This window comes from Chenopodium quinoa, unplaced genomic scaffold, assembly GCF_001683475.1.
Source record: "Chenopodium quinoa cultivar QQ74 unplaced genomic scaffold, ASM168347v1, whole genome shotgun sequence".
Classification (NCBI taxonomy): domain Eukaryota; kingdom Viridiplantae; phylum Streptophyta; class Magnoliopsida; order Caryophyllales; family Amaranthaceae; genus Chenopodium; species Chenopodium quinoa.
In genome coordinates, this window is record NW_018744662.1 from 3,414,851 (window position 1) to 3,434,035 (window position 19,185).

The window sequence follows — 19,185 nt, forward strand, 5'->3', positions numbered from 1 at the left end:
TTGTCATTTCTCTACAATGTTCTCTAGGTACATATATAGGTGTTTCTAATCGCCTATATTGTGTACTCGGGGAACTGTAGGGAGATGCTGCCGGATTTTCCATAGAATTGAAATTCTGGCATACATTCACTAGTGAGATTGAACGTACAAGGATAGGTTAGGTTGGAGTGATAAGGACCCTTGGAAATCATTTCTCTTCTCATTTGCATTTCCATAACAGTTTGATCTACAATGAATATATATTGTGCTTTATGACTAATGTGATTAATGGCATATGTGTTAGTTGTGTAGAACTTGTAAACATGAAACGAAAAGAACGTAGCTGGATGTACGAAAGGAAGGTTGGGAATTCTATTAATCCTGAGTTCTTGAAGGGGGTAGATGAATTCCTTAAATATGTGGAAGATCATCCCGAGAGTAGCAACCCGAATGAAGTTAGGTGTCCATGTTTTAAATGCAAAAACAAACGTCTCTGGGATCTAGATACGGTCAAACTTCATTTGTATCGCAGCGGTTTTTTACCTAATTACTACGAGTGGATGTGTCATGGGGAAGGGTTTCCAGGAACTCGTAGAAGGGAGTCAAATGAATATCGTGAAATGGTTTTGGATGCCTTTGGTTAGTCTCAAGATCAAGGCCATTCCGAAGAGCCACCTGTTTCATTAGAGGAGGAGCCTAATGCACAAGCCAAGCCATTTTTTGATTTGTTAAGGGCTTCTGAACAACCGTTGTACGAAGGGAGTTCATTGTCTGTGTTAGAGATGGCTTCTAGAATCACTAGCCTAAAGTGTGAGTATAATTTGCCGCACAGATGTGTTGATGGATTTGCTTCTTTGGTTAATGAAGCGATTCCTAACAACAACCACATGGCCGAGACATTCTATGAGGTCAAGAAAATTGTTAAGGGGTTAGAGCTGCCCCATGAAAAGATTCATGCATGCCCGAAAGGATGTATGTTGTTTTGGAAAGATGATGCTCAATTATCTACATGTAGGGTGTGTGGCAGCGACCGATACAAGAAGACTTCTAAAGGTAGCTTAGTGCCTTTGAATGTTCTATTTTATTTCCCTATCACACCTAGGTTGCAAAGGCTTTTTGCAACTAAAAACATTTCTGAGGAAATGACATGGCATGCTAAAAATCCTCGAGTTCAAGGCACAATGGCACACCCTAGCGATAGTGAAGCGTGGAAACACCTAGATAGTTGCTTTCCTGAGTTTGCCTCTGAACCTCGTAATGTTCGACTTGGCCTATGTACGGATGGATTTGCTCCACATGGTCAGTTTGGGGGACAGTATTCATGTTGGCCTGTCATTTTGACCCCTTATAACTTGCCTCCGTCAATGTGTATGAAAAGACAGTTCATGTTTCTTTCGTTACTCGTTCCTGGTCCTAAAAACCCTAAGGGCAACTTGGATGTTTACATGCAGCCGCTCATACACGAGTTGAAACAGTTGTGGGAAGTTGGGGAAAATACTTACGATATTTCGAGAAAACAAAATATCAATCTTCGAGCAGCCATCCTATGGACCGTTAGTGACTTCCCGGCTTATGGTATGTTATCTGGTTGGACCACAGCCGGTAAGAAGTCTTGTCCATATTGCATGGAGAAAAGCAAAGCATTTTGGCTCGAAAATTGTGGTAAGGTTTCTTGGTTTGACTGCCATCGTCAATTCCTTCCGACAAATCATCCTTTTCGAAATAGTAAAAATGCATTTTGTAAAAACAAAGTCGAAAAAGGTTCACCACCTCACATCATGTCAGGAGAGGAACTTTGGGAATGTGTGAAAAACCTCCCGAAAGCAACAGATGGCCCCGAGGCACTGAAACGTGTCAAGAATGCAAAAAAAGGGTGGTTCAAGCAAAGCACTCTATGGGACCTTCCATATTGGAAACATCTGCTTGTTCGTCACAACTTAGATGTCATGCACGTTGAAAAAAACTTTTTTAATCAGTTGATTCACACTATAATGGACGTGAAAAAGCAATCTTGTGACACCCCATCAGCTCGGAATGACATTGCTAAATACTGTAAACGGCCCCAGCTACATCTTCAAGAGGATGATAGAGGAAAAGAATTCATGCCAAAGGCTCCATTTGCTCTTGACAAGGCTCAGAGAAAGGTTTTGTGTGAGTGGGTCAAACAGCTGCGGTTTCCTGATGGTTACGCTTCCAATTTGAGCCGATGCGTTGATTTGCAATCAGGTAAGTTACATGGAATGAAAATTCATGATTGTCACGTGTTCATGGAGAGGTTGTTTCCCACTGCTTTGAGAGAATTGCTCCCTACCCATATATGGAATGCAATTACAGAAATAAGCCAATTCTTTCGCGATTTATGTTGCTACACAATTACAGTTAGCGACATGGAGCGATTGGAAAAAAACATAGCTGAGATCCTGTGCAAGCTTGAGAAGGTTTTCCCCCCATCTTTCTTCAACTCCATGGAGCATCTACCAATTCATTTGCCATATGAGGGCAAGTTATGTGGACCTGTTCAATATCGGTGGATGTATCCTTTCGAAAGGTAAAAACAAAGTCCTTTCTCAACTCTTACTTTCATTGATTTCCGTTACTTATACTTCTACGGCTACATAAACATAATTACAGGTTCCTCAATCACCTGAAACGAAAAATTGGTAATAAGGCTCGTGTTGAAGGTTCCATATGCAACGCTTATCTCACTGAAGAGATATCAAACTTCTGCTCCAATTACTTTCAACCCTCAGTTGACACAAAAACACGAGATCTAGGTCGAAATGTGAATGCTGATGTGGAATCCCCGGCTGACAACGATGAAATCCCAAAGCTGTTCACAATGGATAAGGGTCGTGTGTCAAATTTGGGTAAAACTCGGTATTTAGATGACAAGGAACTCGAACGTGCTCATTTGTTCGTTTTAAGAAATACCGGCATTCTTGGTGAATACGAAAGGTATATATGTTTACGATAAACTTTTGAAAATCCCTTAAATTTAATATAATTGCTGCAATGATTAACCATGTGTCATTAATCTATTAGGCAGTTTGAGGACTACATTCTTAGTACTCGAACTTATTTGCGTCGAGAAGATGTCATGGAGAAATGCGAAAGTGAATTCCCTGATTGGTTTCATCACAAGGTGATAATACCTTTCGAACATTGCATCTCTATTAATTTGTGATAATATAATATAATATATTTCATTTCAATTAGTGTGACGCTTGTATTCGTAACGGTTATAGGTGAGAGAACAAAAACCAAGTTCCGATGTGTTGCGAGCATTGTCTATGAGGCCTTTCAAGCGTGTTCGAACTTGGAACCAGATATTTGTCGGTGGCTTTAATTTCCACACACAGTCCTATGGCAAACATAAATCTACGATGAATTACGGGGTGTGTGTCTCAAGTGAGGACGGTGAAGAGTACTTTGGCATTTTAAACGACATAATTGAACTTATCTACACCGATCCCGAAAAAGAGTACAAGACTATTTTGTTTAGTTGTAGTTGGATGGATTGTGGTAAAGGAATGAACATTCATGAACAATACAAGCTTGTCGAAGTAAATCATACTAAGAAGTATCCCAAGTATGATCCATTTGTCTTATCTTACCAAGTGTCTCAAGTGTATTATGCATCTTACCCTAGCCTTAAACGTGATCGGGTTCAATGGTGGGTTGTATTTAGAACTCAAGCAAGGTCGGTGATTGATGCTCCGGTGGATTTAGAGTTTTTGTAGGGTCCTTCCCCACAAGTACATGTAACGCTTTGTCCACCAAATGACATTCTAGTAGTGAGCCAACCATCGACCGTCCGCTCTCATTCCTACACTCAGCCGAGGACCCCTTTGACGGGGCCCAGCTCGGAGGAGGTGGTGAGAGCGCTGGTAGTGCTCATGGAGGCAATGAGGGCACAAAATATGCCTCCACCTCGCGATCGAACTCCTCCGCATACCCGGCATCAGCGGAGGAAGCTGGACCATGAGGGGGAGAAACCTCCCTCCTTCCGGGAACTGGAAAAGTAGGAAGAGGATACCGGGAGAACTGAAAGAGAGAGGAAAAAGAACCCTCAATTTTTCAGAGGATCCTCAACCTCTCGACCAGAAACGCATAAGAGCAGCAGCTCATCTTCTCGGCCAGAATCTGCTCGCCGAGAGCAACCTGAGGCTGTTCGCCCAAGCGTACTCGACCGACTCGGCGGCAGGGAGCCGAGCGTGCACAGCCGCCTCTCGTTCCCTGTAGCCGAGGCCCAGACTTCCCAGCCAGGGACGAAAACCACTCCTACCTCTCTAAGAGGGCGGAACGCGGTCCCTTCGCCCAAGAACAAAGGCAAGGCCGTTATGCTACCCACCAGTTCCCCATTCGAGCAATGGATACTAGAAGAGCACGTGCCCACGGTTAAAATACCGTCGCACATCACATATGATGGGACTTCGGATCCGAAGGACCACATTGCCTCGTATGAGGATCATATGCATCTTTGCCCCAAGTCCGAAGCGACTTGGTGCAAATATTTTCCAACCACTCTCAAGGGGGTCGCGCAAGCGTGGATCTCCAAGGGAGTGAAACAAGGCTCTATAACAGGGTGGGATGACCTGTCCACCAAGTTTAAGAGCAAGTTCTCCACGGAAAATCGCCGAGAGAAGACCACTGCAGAACTCATGGGTCTGCAGCAAGGAGAGGCTGAAAGCCTCCGAGACTATCTGACCCGTTTCAGCAACGAGTCGTCCAACATTTCTCAGCTGGACCAAGGGCTAGCAGTTTTCGCCCTTCAGCACGGCCTCAGAGCAGGGCAATTCTCCGACTTCATGGTCATGAATTCACCCAAGACCTTGGAGGAGGTGCTGAATGCTTCGGATAAGTTAATCCGAGCTGAAGAGTGGAATAAAACAAAAACCCAACCTCAATCTGGGGGAGGGAAGCAAAAACAAACACCCTTGTCTGAAGGCCAAGGCTAGAAGACAAAGGGAAAGGCGAAAGCCTCGGAGCAATCTTCGGCCAACGAGCCGAAGAAGGAAAAATCTGCCCCATTCACAGGCAGATATGAATCCTACACTCCACTCTCTCTTCCACGCGCCAAAATTTACAGAGTGACAAAGGAGGAGCAGAGTTACAGAAAGCCGAGACCACTCCCAGAGTGGTATCAGCGAAAAAATAAAAATCAGTGGTGCGAGTTCCATGAATCTCCGGGGCATAACACCGAGGAATGTATCCAGCTGAAGGACCAGATCGAGGACATGGTCCGGAAGGGATACTTGAAAAAATACATTGCGGATTACCGCGAGAAAAAAGAGGCTGAAAAGCCAGCAAAGGACTCTCGGCAGGACCTCGACTTCCCCCGGAAGAACAGCAAAAGTGCGGAGGGAAAATTCTCTCCAATCAATGTCATCTCGGGGGGTAACGTTCCCTCACGAGGATCCGTTGGTGATCATCGCAACGGTGGCCAACCACGACGTCAGCAAAGTTCTTGTTGACGGCGGCAGCGGAGCAAACATTCTATTCCGAAAGGCCTACAATCAAATCAAGCTGAAGCCCAAGCACCTTACGCCGGTACCCTACCCGGTATCCGGATTCAACGGGGCTTCAACTTATCCAGATGGGAAGGTGACACTTCCAGTCACCATCGGCTGCGATGAGACAGCCAGGAACGTCATGACCGAATTTTTGGTCATTGACGCTCCTTCAGTGTACAACGTGATTTTGGGGAGACCCATAATTCACGAGATCCAAGGGGTCGTCTCAACTTATCATCAGCTGATGATTTACGTCTCAGACGCCGGCTTCCCCGAAAGGATCCAGGGCAGCCAAAAGGACGCCCGAAGGTGCAACTACCTCAAGCCATCCACTAGTCGCCCAGATGACGATGACAAGGATGAGGAGGAGAAAGAAAAAGAAAGAGAGCCCAGCACAAAAAAGCCGAAAGGCCTAAGTGCTTCGGCCCAAGGATCTGTGCCCAGAGAAAAAGGGCCAAAAAGGGAAAAGGCTAGCTCTTCATCTGAGCCTAAAGACTCAGAGAGCCAGCCGAAGAACAAAAAGTCTGGGGCACCTGCTGACATAGACAGCAGGCCAGATTGTGAAGAGTCCAAACCATCAGCAATGGACATGGACCAGCAGACTGAAACGGTCGAGTTGGCCGAAGGAGACGCTGAGAAATGTGTAACAATCGGGATGGACCTTGATCCGAACACCTGTTGTGAACTTATTCAGCTCCTTCGGGACAACAGAGATGTATTTGCTTTCTCGGCAGCTGATATGCCCGGGATAAGTCCAGACCTCATCTCCCATAAGCTTAATGTTGACCCAACGTGTCGACCAATTAAGCAAAAGAAGCGGAATTACTCCGCTAATAAGAACCGAGATATCGTAGCCGAGGTCAAAAAGTTGCTGGAGGCAGGATTCATCGAGCCTTGTCAATATCCAGAATGGCTGGCAAATGTGGTGATGGTTCAGAAGGCCAATGGTACCTGGAGGATGTGCGTTGACTTCACGGACCTAAATAAGGCTTGTCCGAAGGATTTCTATCCCTTGCCGAGGATCGATCAGCTAGTCGATTCGACAAGTGGCCATGCCTTGCTTAGTTTCATGGACGCATTCTCGGGGTATCATCAGATCTTCATGCACCCCGACGATCGAGCAAAGACGGCATTCGTCACGAACGCCGGGGTGTACAATTATAAAATGATGCCCTTCGGATTGAAAAATGCGGGGGCAACCTATCAAAGGCTGGTGGATCAAGTTTTTGCCGATCAAAAAGGCCGAAACATGGAAGTCTATGTTGACGATTCAATCGTCAAAAGCAAAAAATCTGAGGACCATGTTAAGGACCTGGCTGAAACCTTCGCCACCTTAAGAAAGCACCAAATGAAGCTGAATCCGAAGAAGTGTGTCTTCGGCGTGAAGTCAGGGAAATTCCTTGGGTTCATGGTCAGCAAGAGGGGGATTGATGCCAATCCCTCCAAAGTCAAAGCAGCGCTCGACCTTCCTGAGCCGAAAACAAAGCGGGATGTTCAGCGGCTCACCGGAAGAATGGCAGCCCTCTCGAGGTTCATTTCCAAAGCTTCGGATAAGGGGTTACCTTTCTTCAAAGCCCTGAAACTCCCGAAAACAGAAGAGCTCATTTGGGAGGAAGAGCAAAAAGAGGCCTTCAAGCAGCTTCGGGAGCATCTGGCTCAACTCCCAACGCTGGCTAGCCCAGCAGAGGGAGAAACTTTGTATCTGTACGTGGCTGTCAGCCCAGCCACCATCAGTGCAGTGCTGCTAAAGGAAGAAAACAAAATTCAGCAACCAATCTACTTCGTCAGCCACACTCTGACGGACGTCGAGGCTCGCTACCCTCTACTCGAGAAAGTCGCTTTTGCAGTAGTGGTAGCTGCTCGGAAGCTGAGGCCCTATTTTGATTGCCATCAGATAGTGGTCTTAACTGATCAGCCGCTGGAAAAAGTTCTCAGCAAAGTTGAAAAATCTTGTAAGACTTGTTCTCCAAAGACATGAGTCCATGGACAGTTCTGGGATATTGCCTTAACTGAGCCTTGTATCCCAGAAAGCCATTATCCGAAGCATTGCCTTCAGTTGGCCTTGTGTTTCGGATATCCATTTTTAAAAGATAGACAGAAAATCAAGGATAACAACAACTGTTGGAAACTTTTTATTCAGCCTCGTCTGAAACCTTCGCCTCCGGGCAACTGGGTTTCAGATTGCTGACAAACTCGTCTTTTTAAAGAACACCGGTCTTTTAGCTGAAGTCAAACTTCAGTAAGACTTGTTCCCCAAAGACAAGAGTCCACGGACAAGTCTGGGATACTGCCTTAACTGAGCCTTGTATCCCAGTAAGCCATTATCCGAAACATTGCCTTCAGTTGGCCCTGTGTTTCGGATATCCATTTTTAAAGGTAGAAATCTTTTATTCAGCTTCATCTGAAAGCTAAAGAAACAAAACCCAGCTCAGTAATCCAAAGACTTGAATCTTCAAATTTCTGGGGGGGCAAGAGGCACTATCAGTGCAAGTTTATATTCAGCAGAATTCTTCAAGCCGAAAGCTTTGTACTTGGCAAATTTTTGCGAAAATTTCAAAGTTCAAAAATAGTAAAGCATTCAAAATAAGACAAAGCAGTTGAAGAAAGGAACATCAGATTAATGATTAATGCTCAGAAAGTGAGCTACAAGTTCAAATAAATTAAAGACTATATCGGCAGCCGCCCACAAGCGGAAAATAACAGCTGCCGAAATACGTACAGAAACAAAAATAAACTGTTTGTACATCAAGGCAAGCTGAAGCAAAAAAATAAGGCAAAAAGAGATTCAGAAAGCGGCGAGTCTGAAGTTAAGCACATGTTGATCCGCAAGATTCTAAAGACGACTGCCCGATTTCCTATGCTTCAGTTGGAGGATCAGGATGATCAGCCGGGCCAAGCCCCGGGGCAGTCTCGGTTCCAGCAGTAGATGAGGCAGGTTGGGCCCTTGCCTGAGCTTCAGCGGCTCGCTGTTCAGCCTCCAACTCCTGCCGCTTAGCTTCCTCCTCAGCTTGTTCAACCTGAAAGATCTCATGCTCAGCAGGAGTGGCATACAGCATGTGCGGATCTTCGGGGTCCTGAGCCCAAAGCGCACACTTGGACCAATCCAGCGAAGGCTCAACATGGAGAGCCAACCTCCGAGCCACCTTAAACCCATTTATGTAGCCCATCTCATACTCTTCTTGGGTATAGAGGCGGACTTGGAGTAAGGCTTCAGCGACGACCAACTTCTTTTGACTCTCCTCCAAATCCTTTTTAGATTTTTCTAACTCTTCTGAGAGTTTGGAGGAAGAAGTATTCTGCTCATTAAGCTCCAGCTGGACGTTGGAAGCTTCGGTTTTGGCCTGGGTCAGCTCATCTCCCTTGACTCTCAGCTGATCCTCCAACTCCTTCAGCTTCTGGTCCTGGCTCTCAACAGCAGCTTAGGCAGCAGAAAGGTGAACATCCCTAGCCTGTAAAGCCTCTTCAACAGCCATCCTGCTGGCTTCAAGAGCTTCCAGCTTCTGCTGCACTTCAGCTTGTGCAGCAGCCCCTTCTTGAATTCGACTCTCGATGGCAGCTTTAAATTTGGAGATGTCCACCCCCATTTGCTCCTGAAGGAATTTCTCCCCTTCCATCAGCGGGGGAAAAACTTCCTTTTCCATAGCCGAGTAGAAGGTTTGGATGGCTTCGGCAGCCCTCTTTTCATATTCTTCGCTCTGCTGCTGCTTTTCTTCAGCAGCCTGCCGTTTCAGCTCAGCAAGCTTCGCCTCCTCCCGGGCAATCTTTACATCCTCTCAGGCATGCTCCAGCTTGTCTTGGAGGGTGTCAATCAACTCTACAGTAAGAGTCTGATTGTGCACAACCTGTTTGCAGGGGCACATCAGTTGAAGTAAATAAAGTAATAAAAAAAGGAAGAGCCAGAAAGGAGAAGAAATGCTGAATGAAAGCAAAGCAACTAAAAGGTTAAGTACCTGCATCAGCAAACGCTGGTTGTCTCTTGCAGGGTCAGGGACCCTTCGGCTGGATTCTCCCATCCTAGTCGTGGCCTTCAGCGGCCACACCCTTGCTCGGTCCACTTCGGACATGCTAGTTAAGTCGCCGAAGTAGCCTGCAGCCCCTTCACGGTTCTGGCCCCAAATTCGTTCCCAAACAGGTTCTGGGACTGTGATGCGGGGGCCGAGAAACCAAAATCTCCAGAGTTCAGCGTCTGGAACGAGGGTAAGGAAGAAGAGGGAACCTCCTGAATCTTCTCAGGCTCAACATGACCTTCTCCTTCGGCGGAGCCCAGTTGGTCTCCACCAGGGTCAGCAGCAACGACCTTCTCTGCTTCCTCCCCAAGATCAGGTTGACGAAGAAAAGCGTCAACCTCCCTATCAATATCATCTGAGAAGCCTTCAGCAATCGGCTTCTCAGATTCTTCAGCAGGACACCCCTGAACCCCCCCTTCGGATCAGGAGTTCTTTGGTCCACCTCCATCTCTTGAGTTTCGGGAGGTGGAGGGGGGGTTTGAGGACGCGGAGCTTCCGGCGGAGGGGAGCCCTCGGCGAACGTCTACCTTCATCAGGCTCCCGTATGAGGATGCCCCCGGTAGGCCTCATCCCCGTCTGAAACTGACGAGGCCCCAGCACGGCTAACCTCCTCCTCCTCTTTGCTAAGGGTTGCTCGTCCATTTCTTCAGATTCTGATGAAGATGGATCCTCAGAACGAGCAGGCGCCTTTCCTTCTCTTCTTTCGCTCCCTTCCTCAGACTGCAGAAAGGGGGGCAGCAAAGTGTGAGTTTAAAGAAAAAAAAACAGAGAGAAAACCAAGCAAGTCAGGAACTTACTGGAACCTTCGGCTGAGCTCCAGATGCGGGGATATCCCTCTCAGCAGCACCAGATGTCCCAACACCTCCTTCCAATGAGTCGATTGCTCGGGACACGTCAGCTGCTGTCTGAGCAGCTTGTGCTTCCTCAGGTAATAAAGGCCGAAGGGGATCTCGCTTCTCCCACCAAGGCTTCTGCTTGGTGTATTCGGCGGCAGCTTCGATCTGAAGGCCCGTTTCGTGCAGATGCAGCGGACGGTCCTTTGGAGCTGTGATCGCTGGAGCCCGGTCTAAAATGACTCGTTCAGCGTTCACCCCAAGCCGGTTATAGTCAACCCCCGAAGTAGCTTCACTCAGCTCTGAAAAGAACAGACGAAGGTTAGACTAAGGGAATAAGCATCAAAGATAAACAAAAATTAAACAAGTTAGAGTCCTCGGCCCCAGCCGAACACACTTACCATCCCTGTACTTTCGGCTGAGGCCGACAACTGCCAACATCTTCTCTTGGAAGACGTAATGGTTATCTGGAAGCCATCTGGCCGGGATAAATCTCATTCGGCCAATTCCCCCAGGGTTATTCTGCTTCCCGAAGAAGCTCATTTGCTCATAGCTGGGATGACGAGCAGCATCAGGGTCCTCAGGGCCCAAATCCTGCATGTTCGGATCAGGCCTGGAGAGGTATCGAGGAGCCCCGAAAAAATAGGGATGCTCGGGATCAGCGGGGACTCTCACCCAAACCCAATGACCCCTCCAATCTTTGTCCGAGGAGTCGTTCGGCCACATAGTCAGATAATGGGGGCGGCTCTCTATTCGCCACCAACCTGAAGACCCATGTTGGTCGTATGTGCTCTGAAGGTTTTGCACCAGCTGATGCATCTTTCGGAAGCAATGCAAATTCGGCTCAACAGCGAAAAACCGGCACACCTAGAGATAAGTCATCACCCGCCGAATACTAACGGGTGTTAATTGGCACAGGGAGATCCTGTACTTTATTAAAATGTCTCTGACGAAGGGATCCAAAGGAAACCGAAGCCCGTATTGTAATTGCCGAGTGTACACCCCTATATACCCAGGAGGGGGACGGTGAATCCTGTCAGTCGGCGAGGGCATTCGGCACCAGTGCCCATCCTCTTCAAAAATGCCGTAGTGCAACTCAATTTGCTCGGCGAATCGGTAGGTTTCGACATGCCGAACCCACCATGAGTATGGGGTATTTCTCACCATGGCGTCCTGGGCCTCGGCGTCCTGCCATTCAGCATGCCTAGGAAGCAGGTCCCAGAGCACAGGGGGCAAATTTTCAGCCTGCCCAGCCTGTTCTCTCTGCTCAGGTTGCTCCGCCTCGCCGGCCTCGGCGTCCTGCTGAGGCGGCGCGGCGTTTAAAGGAACTGCCGGAATCCCCCTTTCTGGGTCTTCACCGGCTCGTTCCCCGTTCCAAACGTCGGCGCGGTCACGGGGATCCCCAACCTGACCCCGTCGACCCGGCTGACGCCTCCTTTCTCGAGCCATAATCAAATTCAGAGAAGGAAAGAAGGGAGAAGAAGAATTTCCCTAAAAAAGGCAAGAAAATCGAAAAAGCTCGAGGAAAATTACCTTCAAATTGGCCGGAATACGCCGGTCAAACCAGTGGAAGCAATGGATTTGAGTATCGAACTCGGATTCGAGAAGGGTACGATGGAAATTCGGAGCGAAGATGGGTTTGCGCGAGAATTTGAGTGTAAGTTGGTGAAGAAATGAGGTTGAAATGCGAATCAGGCCTTATAATTCCAGGAAGGAGAATCCCAAAGGTCGAAAAGTTCAAATTTCTCTTAAATGCCTCCTTAATTAACCGTTAAACACTCTCTCTCTTGATTAACCGCCCAGTCGCCCACTATCCACTCCACTTCCTGTTAATTATCCAAATTACAGTTATTTAATTAATAACTGTTTAAAAATTTAAATCTTTTGATTTAATTAAATCATTTACTTCCCTCCATTTCTTATTGGATTCAAACCCGACCCGTCATCCTTCCAAATCGGGTTTGGGGGGCAAGTTGTTTGGGTCCAATTTATCTAATTGGGCCTAGTCATGTATTTGGGTCCAATTATCTTATTGGGCCTGGTCACTAAATGACTCCATATTCCAAGGTCAAGGCCCGAGCCTCCAATCAAGCCAAGTCAACCAAGAGTCCTTTGGTCCGAATTGCCATGGTCAGCCCATGACTATTTAAAGGCCCAATTACTCTCCTCTCATCATGAGCAAAGGTATAAAAGCCTTCAATTCATTCATTTGTACATTAAGATACACAAAAGCCTCAAGCACTAAATCTCTTGCATAGCTTTCTCTCTCTAAACACTGTTTGACTTCGGCATCGGAAGGGTCTTCCTCGGATCCACCCCCGAGGCCAGTTTACGTGTTTTAGTTGTGCAGGAAACCTTCGGGCCAGCATCAATTGGACCGAACCAGTCTTCAGCCACTTCAGCGGGCCTTCAGTAAGGCCCCATTGTTTTCACCCGAAACACTAATTATGTTCTATAGGTTAATATTTTGGTACATACTGCTGAAGTTGATGTGCCTATCCATAATCGTGAGGCTATTTCTGAATTGAAAAGGCAGCATTTTGCTCAGGACCAAAAAGAAATCTTTGGTGTTGAATCCAAAGACGTTGATGGGGTAGATGGGTCCGAGTTGAATCAACTTCATGATGGTAGCAGGGTGGTAGAAGGTTCAGAACCTCATAGTGGAGGTGCTCTTTGGGACATATTCCGGAGAGAAGATGTTCCTAAGCTACAAGAATATTTGAGGAGACATTATAAGGAATTCAGACATATTCATTGTAATCCATTGAAGCAGGTAGTATATTGGAAAAAGGTAGAAAAAATTGCATGTAAGGAGCAAATATATAATTAGTGTGCACTTTCTATTTTTTTTTTTTTAAAAAAAATTTATGTCTCCTTCATTTCCTATTTTAAATCTCTCGTAATTTTTTTTTTTTTTTTTACTCTTCATGTTTCTCACTTTACACACCTTTGTTTTTTCCAACTTTTATTCAATTGATTCTTGCTATGCTCTATTTCCTTTTCAGACTGAATAGCCGACCCCAGATAATTTTGGGACTAAAGCTTTGTTTTTGTTATTGTCTCCAGTATCATTTTTATTGTATATTCAATATCAACTGTCAAAAGATGTTAATTTAAGTTGTCAGTAACAATGTTATTCCATTTGAGGCTCATTCTTGATGTGTCCTGTTTAAGCTTCATTGTCTACATGCTGTCAATGATTAGGTTGTTCATCCAATTTATGATCAGACATTTTACCTTACTGAGGAGCATAAAAGGAAGCTGAAGGAAGAATGTGGTAAGGTTCTCAATATTTACATGTGATGTCTCTCCTTGTTCCTGTTCATTCGGTCTGGAATTTGTTAATCACCTAGTGCCTACTCAAGTTGGGCTAATTTTAATGCTATATTGTAGGAATTGAGGCATGGACATTTGTTCAAAATCTTGGAGAAGCAGTCTTTATTCCAGCTGGCTGTCCTCATCAAGTTAGAAATTTGAAGGTAGTGTAATTTGTCTCAGTCTCAGGCTAGGTCCTATTTTGAACGATGTTTAGTACCTCCGTAGTTTATTTTTTGTTCAACTCTCTGTAGATATTTAAGAAAATTTTGGAAAAGATGATTGAGTGTAAGATAAAGTAAGAGGGTGTAAAAAGGTGGGTGGGTGTAAGATAAAGAAAAAGATGGTGTAGAAAGGTGCAAATATTGTGTGTAATAGTGGTATCATGGTAAAGATAGTATGCCAATAATAAAATTGAGTTAGTAGAATAATAAAAAAAAAAAAAAAAGAATGAAATAAAGAAACCATAAACAGATACATGACTATTTTTATTTGATGGCTTTTCTCCAAAGACATCATACGGAGCCTCAAAGCCCTAGAAATCATGCACCGGCAAGTACAATTAGACCATTTACCAATGAGCACAAAAGACCACTCCTTCTATCAACTTAAATATAATTTGGTTAATCCTGCTTACAACATCTTTCATGTTAGCACATTTTTCCAAATTTCTGACAAGGCTCCTATTATCACATTGGGAGAGAAGCTGACCACTTCCCTCATTCCCTGCGCTCTATTTTTTATGGTTGGAAAGTTGCTGCAAAAAAACAAGATATTAAAGAGCAGAACTACAGACAAACTTAAGTTATCATATGAACAAATCACACCTTGTTGAACTACAGACAAACTTAAGTTATCATATGAACATTTAAGCTGAAACCAAGCCAGAAAGAAATGTGTGAAAAATCCATCTATGGACAGTTGTTATTTCAATAAGTCATAAAACATAAATGGTTAAATATGCAATTAGAAATTTAGAAGGCACCTTAGGAGCGGGAAGGACACGGCCGTTGATTTGAGTAAACGAACTACAGATAGTGATTCCACAAGAATGAAGCATAGGTTCTCATAATTACTGACCTTCAGAGCCTACATCAATATTACAAATATAATAATGACCAGAGCTAATCAAAATACAAAAGTATCATCACTTATGCATAATGGGAACCTACATGAAAAAGCTCAAATCCTCAAGGAAAAGAGGAAGAATTAAAAACGAACTCTTTGACTTGCAATTGTGTTCTTTTTTTTTTTTAAGAAGAAATTGGTATTTAACCATCTAACTTTCGGCAATTCAAAAAACCCAACAACCTGAACCTCAAATTTGTCCATATTAACATCTTCAAATCATATAATTATTGTTTTCAGGCTAAATAATGAGTTCCCCACTAAAAAAAAGAATGACAGAGGAGGTTTGGATCGGCATATCATCAAACAAAAAATTTGGTGTGGCAATTTAAGCAAGGGATAATCAGCCATGGTAGCAAAACACCCATCACATTGCTGTCAAACCAAATGGTAGATTACCCAAAACAAGAAAAGCCCACAAAAACCAAACTGAAAATTAATTACAATTATTTATCATCACAGCCTTCAAGTAGTTCTCTGAGCATATATAAAAGTCACAAGCTTTTAATCACCACTGTAAGGTATTATTACATTTCAAGCTTGTAAATTATGGTTGGTTTTACATGCGCTCAGTGCACTAAAAATTGATGATCCTCTCACAATAGATAGTTACAATAGTAATCCTTTATTGTGCGTGAATCATGAATTTTTTACACAAGGTTTAATTTTTAGTGATCTCGATCAAGATTTAGACATGCAGTAAATATGCTCAGATTTTTCCTTCAATGGAGGATCGGAGAAAACTTTGAAGTGAAAACAAGCAGGCCTGGCTTTTTTGACAAATAAAACACACACACACAAACCAAATTGAAATTACCAATAATGATGCAAAATACTACGAAGAGCAAAAGAAATTGAAAAAATGAAGAGAGTGAAATACTGAAACTGCTCCAACTAAACAAAATGACCTAGAAAATTAAAACGTCAGATCAATAAAAAAACAATCATGCCCACATAAAATTAAATCCAAAAAACCCACCAAAAAAAAATAAAAAACAAAAATAAAAAGCAAAAAAATTCAATCCGAGGCAAGGTTAAACTCTGAGCCCAAACACTTCCATCAATACCCAGAATTGCAGCAGCAATAAGATAGTGGTCATTCAGAATAAATTGTAACAGTGAGCATAAATACAGCTGATTCCCCTCTTTTACAAAATCCATGATTTGGTTTGTGGTAACCTACATAAATTAGGAGCTCATAAAAATATGCAATTGTAACTTAAGGAGCTATGTTACTTGGACTTGGGTACCCATGTCCGACACGAGTACGTGTCCAAGCGTCTGACTTGGCTATTTTGTGAAGAAAAAAAAATCCATGATTTTGAACTAAAAGTGAAGTGTCTGGGTGTCATACCCAATTACCCATATCCGAGTGTTGAGGATCCGACACGGGTACGTGAGGTGAAATGAAGAGTCCGAGTAACATAGTTAAGAAGATGATAGATCTAGAATCTATTACATGAATTTAATTTTTGTAAGCGTTGGTCATTTGATGCTAAACTCTATGGTTTTGATAAGTTTGTCCTTAATGCTTACATCAAATGATTTGTGGAATTCTGTTGTTCAGTCATGCATAAAGTGGCGCTTGACATGTATGTGATGCTAACCTCTATGGTTTTGATGAGTTTGTCCTTGATATTTACGTCAAATGATTTGTTGAATTCTGTTGTCCAGTCATGCATAAAAATGGCGCTTAATTTTGTTTCCCCTGAGAATGTTGGCGAGTGCATTCGCGTGGCTGGGGAGCTCCGAAATCTGCCACAAAACCACAAGGCCAAGAAGGATAAGTTGGAGGTATGTCTGTTACAGTTTGTGGTGTAATTGAAGTGATTTCGTATTTTCAGGTTGCACCAATTACCAATGAATACTATTCATATTGCTAGAAGGTTTAATTATCTTCTTGATGCAGGTAAAGAAAATGATTCTTTATGCTGTAAAGAATGCTATTAGTAGCCTGAAGTAAGTCATTCTTAGTTAACCGGATCATTCTTCTTATAAAATGACTGAACATTTTCCCTTTTTTTGGGACTATAGACAAATTACTGTTTTTCTCTGCCTTTGCTAGTATTGCTACACCTGACTTTAGAAACATTGTTTTGTAAGCATATACAGTCACGAGTACCTGAACTTAATAACTTTTCACTATTAGGGTAAACATCTTTAACTGCTTAGGATATCATGTTATTTTTGTACTTGACATGTCATGTGGTAAATGAAGTGCTTTCTTTGGATGCCTTTATATCCCCCCTCCCCCTCCCTCTCTCTCTTGAGTCTCTTCTCCCTAAGCTAAGGTTTAGCAGACACCTTAGCTACACCCGACTCTGGAAGCATGTTTTGCAAGCATATACAATCATGTACTTCCTCCATTTTTTTTATTGCAACAATTGATTTTCATGATTATTAATGCATAACATTGACAAAAATAGCATCAATTGCATTTTAAATAATATTATTAAACATTGATATTTGTAAGTTTATATCGGGATGAATCTAATAGAAACAACATGATTATGTTTTTCTTAACATAGAGATCATATTAGATGGTCTAATGTATGAATAATGTACAAAGTCTATTGTTGCAATAAATAAAAAATAAAATAAAATAATGTACAAAGTCTAATGTTGCAATAAATAAAGGACAAAGGAAACTTATCGTCATTAGTGCCTAGGAAATTATGCCATCTTCTGTTTTTGACATGTGATGTGGTATATGAACTGTTTTCTCCTGATACCTTTATATCCTCCCCTATCCCAGTTTTTATTGTTTTAATGGACTGCAGTTGGAGAACTGATGATGTGATGTGGTTTTCTCACTTTTCTGGTTCTACAGGCCTGAAAAACAAAAGGATTGGTCAGACACTAGTGAAAAACATTTCCCTTCTCCTCGTAACCCCTTAGCCCTATAAACAAGTACATGTGCATGCCGTGCTATACATACATCATGCAAGGCTGGTGTCTAGGATCAATTTTGCTTTGGTTTTTGTAAAAGATCAATTACGGATGAAACCTGGCTATTTTGTAGGCTGGTATCTTGGATCACTTTTGCTTCCAAAGTTGTAAAAGATCAGTTTTACGGATGAAGGCTGGCTATTTTGGTTTGTTGGTTGATTGTGGACGAAGGCATTTCTACGTCTCTTCAACTTGATTGTTAAGTATATATTTTTACCTTCTTTTTTTTTTCCCCTCTTCTGTATAGCCATTATTTGAGTCAACTTTTCATAACTTTGACCACAAATCCCCATTAATCTATAAGATATCATAGTTATTGGAATCTTGTTGGATTCGTCTAGTTGTGTTTTATTAATATTAAGTTTTTATAATTTTTACGCTTTTAAATGGAGATATATACATTTTAATTCACGTTTCAAAAAATGAAAAGTAAAATGGGGCAAAAAAAAATTAGGGACGGAGGGAGCAGTAGACAAAATTGATAAGGTATATAGAAGTGGATTGTAGAAATTACAAGTATCGTTTACTATGCCTTTAAAAGTTTAAAATCATTAATTTAGCTACTCCCTCCGTTTTTAAATACTTGCTCCACTTTCCTTTTTCGGCCGTTTTTAAATATTTGCTCCATTTACTTATTTGGAAAGGTTTTACAATATTTAATTTATTTCTCTCACCTAGTTGACTCAATATAAATCATATTTTATTAATTTCATATTTTCTATCCTCCAATTTTCTTCACTACTTTTACTTTATACAATTTTTTTTTATTCTTCCACTTACCCCACCACCTCCATATTTTATTACTTTTTTCAATTTCTTCTAAAACTCCGTGCATGGAGAAATGGAGTTATTTAAAAACGGAAGGAGTATTTATGAGCTATTTATTTACACAACTCTTTTCATTAACTCCAAAGCCATAACGGAATTTTATATGATTGAATAATGATCATTTATGGGATCCAAACAACATTATATGATTTCAAGATGCATCCCCTTCAATATTGAGGACTGAGATGAGGTTTATGCCATTTACAGTTTGCTACTCTACTAGCTTTCATCCAGGAAAAAAAAAATTACTACAGCTGCTAAGATGTAATGAACAAACTAATTTAGTTGACTGATTATAATAAATCTATGTTTGCAGTCACTCAGCAATTTATTTGATATTTAGGTCTCTGTTTACTGGAAGTCTGGAACCATTATAACTTCATAACTCATAAGGTCATTAATATTTACAATATCTTTGCCTGTTAATAAAAATAAAGAAAGCTAAACATTTCTAAATACACAATAGGATGAATTTAATTTGATCCAACACAATAATGATATTTCACTTACTTCAGTATATATTAGCGTAAAACGTGAAATAAAACAATTTAGACCGACCAAAACCAGTCCTTCGAAAAATGTCAATTGAGAACAGAAGACGACCAAGGCAAACATTAATAGAATGCCAAATAG

General features: G+C 42.6%; 1 protein-coding gene across 1 annotated transcript; it reads left to right on the top strand.

The window, feature by feature from the left end:
• Window positions 1-302: 302 nt before the first annotated feature.
• LOC110701823 lies at window positions 303-3,719 on the top strand. The gene is made up of 5 exons (XM_021879446.1): window positions 303-434; window positions 624-2,527; window positions 2,611-2,934; window positions 3,022-3,121; window positions 3,225-3,719. Exons 1-5 carry the CDS (start codon window positions 303-305, stop codon window positions 3,717-3,719), a joined length of 2,955 nt encoding a protein of 984 aa, XP_021735138.1.
• Window positions 3,720-19,185: the final 15,466 nt, after the last annotated feature.

Coding starts and splice junctions, on each gene's coding strand:
- LOC110701823 (XM_021879446.1), top strand. CDS start 303: ATGAAACGAAAAGAACGTAGCTGGATGTACGAAAGGAAGGTTGGGAAT. Junction 2,935..3,021: donor ATTCTTGGTGAATACGAAAG/GTATATATGTTT, acceptor TTAATCTATTAG/GCAGTTTGAGGACTACATTC. Junction 3,122..3,224: donor CTGATTGGTTTCATCACAAG/GTGATAATACCT, acceptor TAACGGTTATAG/GTGAGAGAACAAAAACCAAG.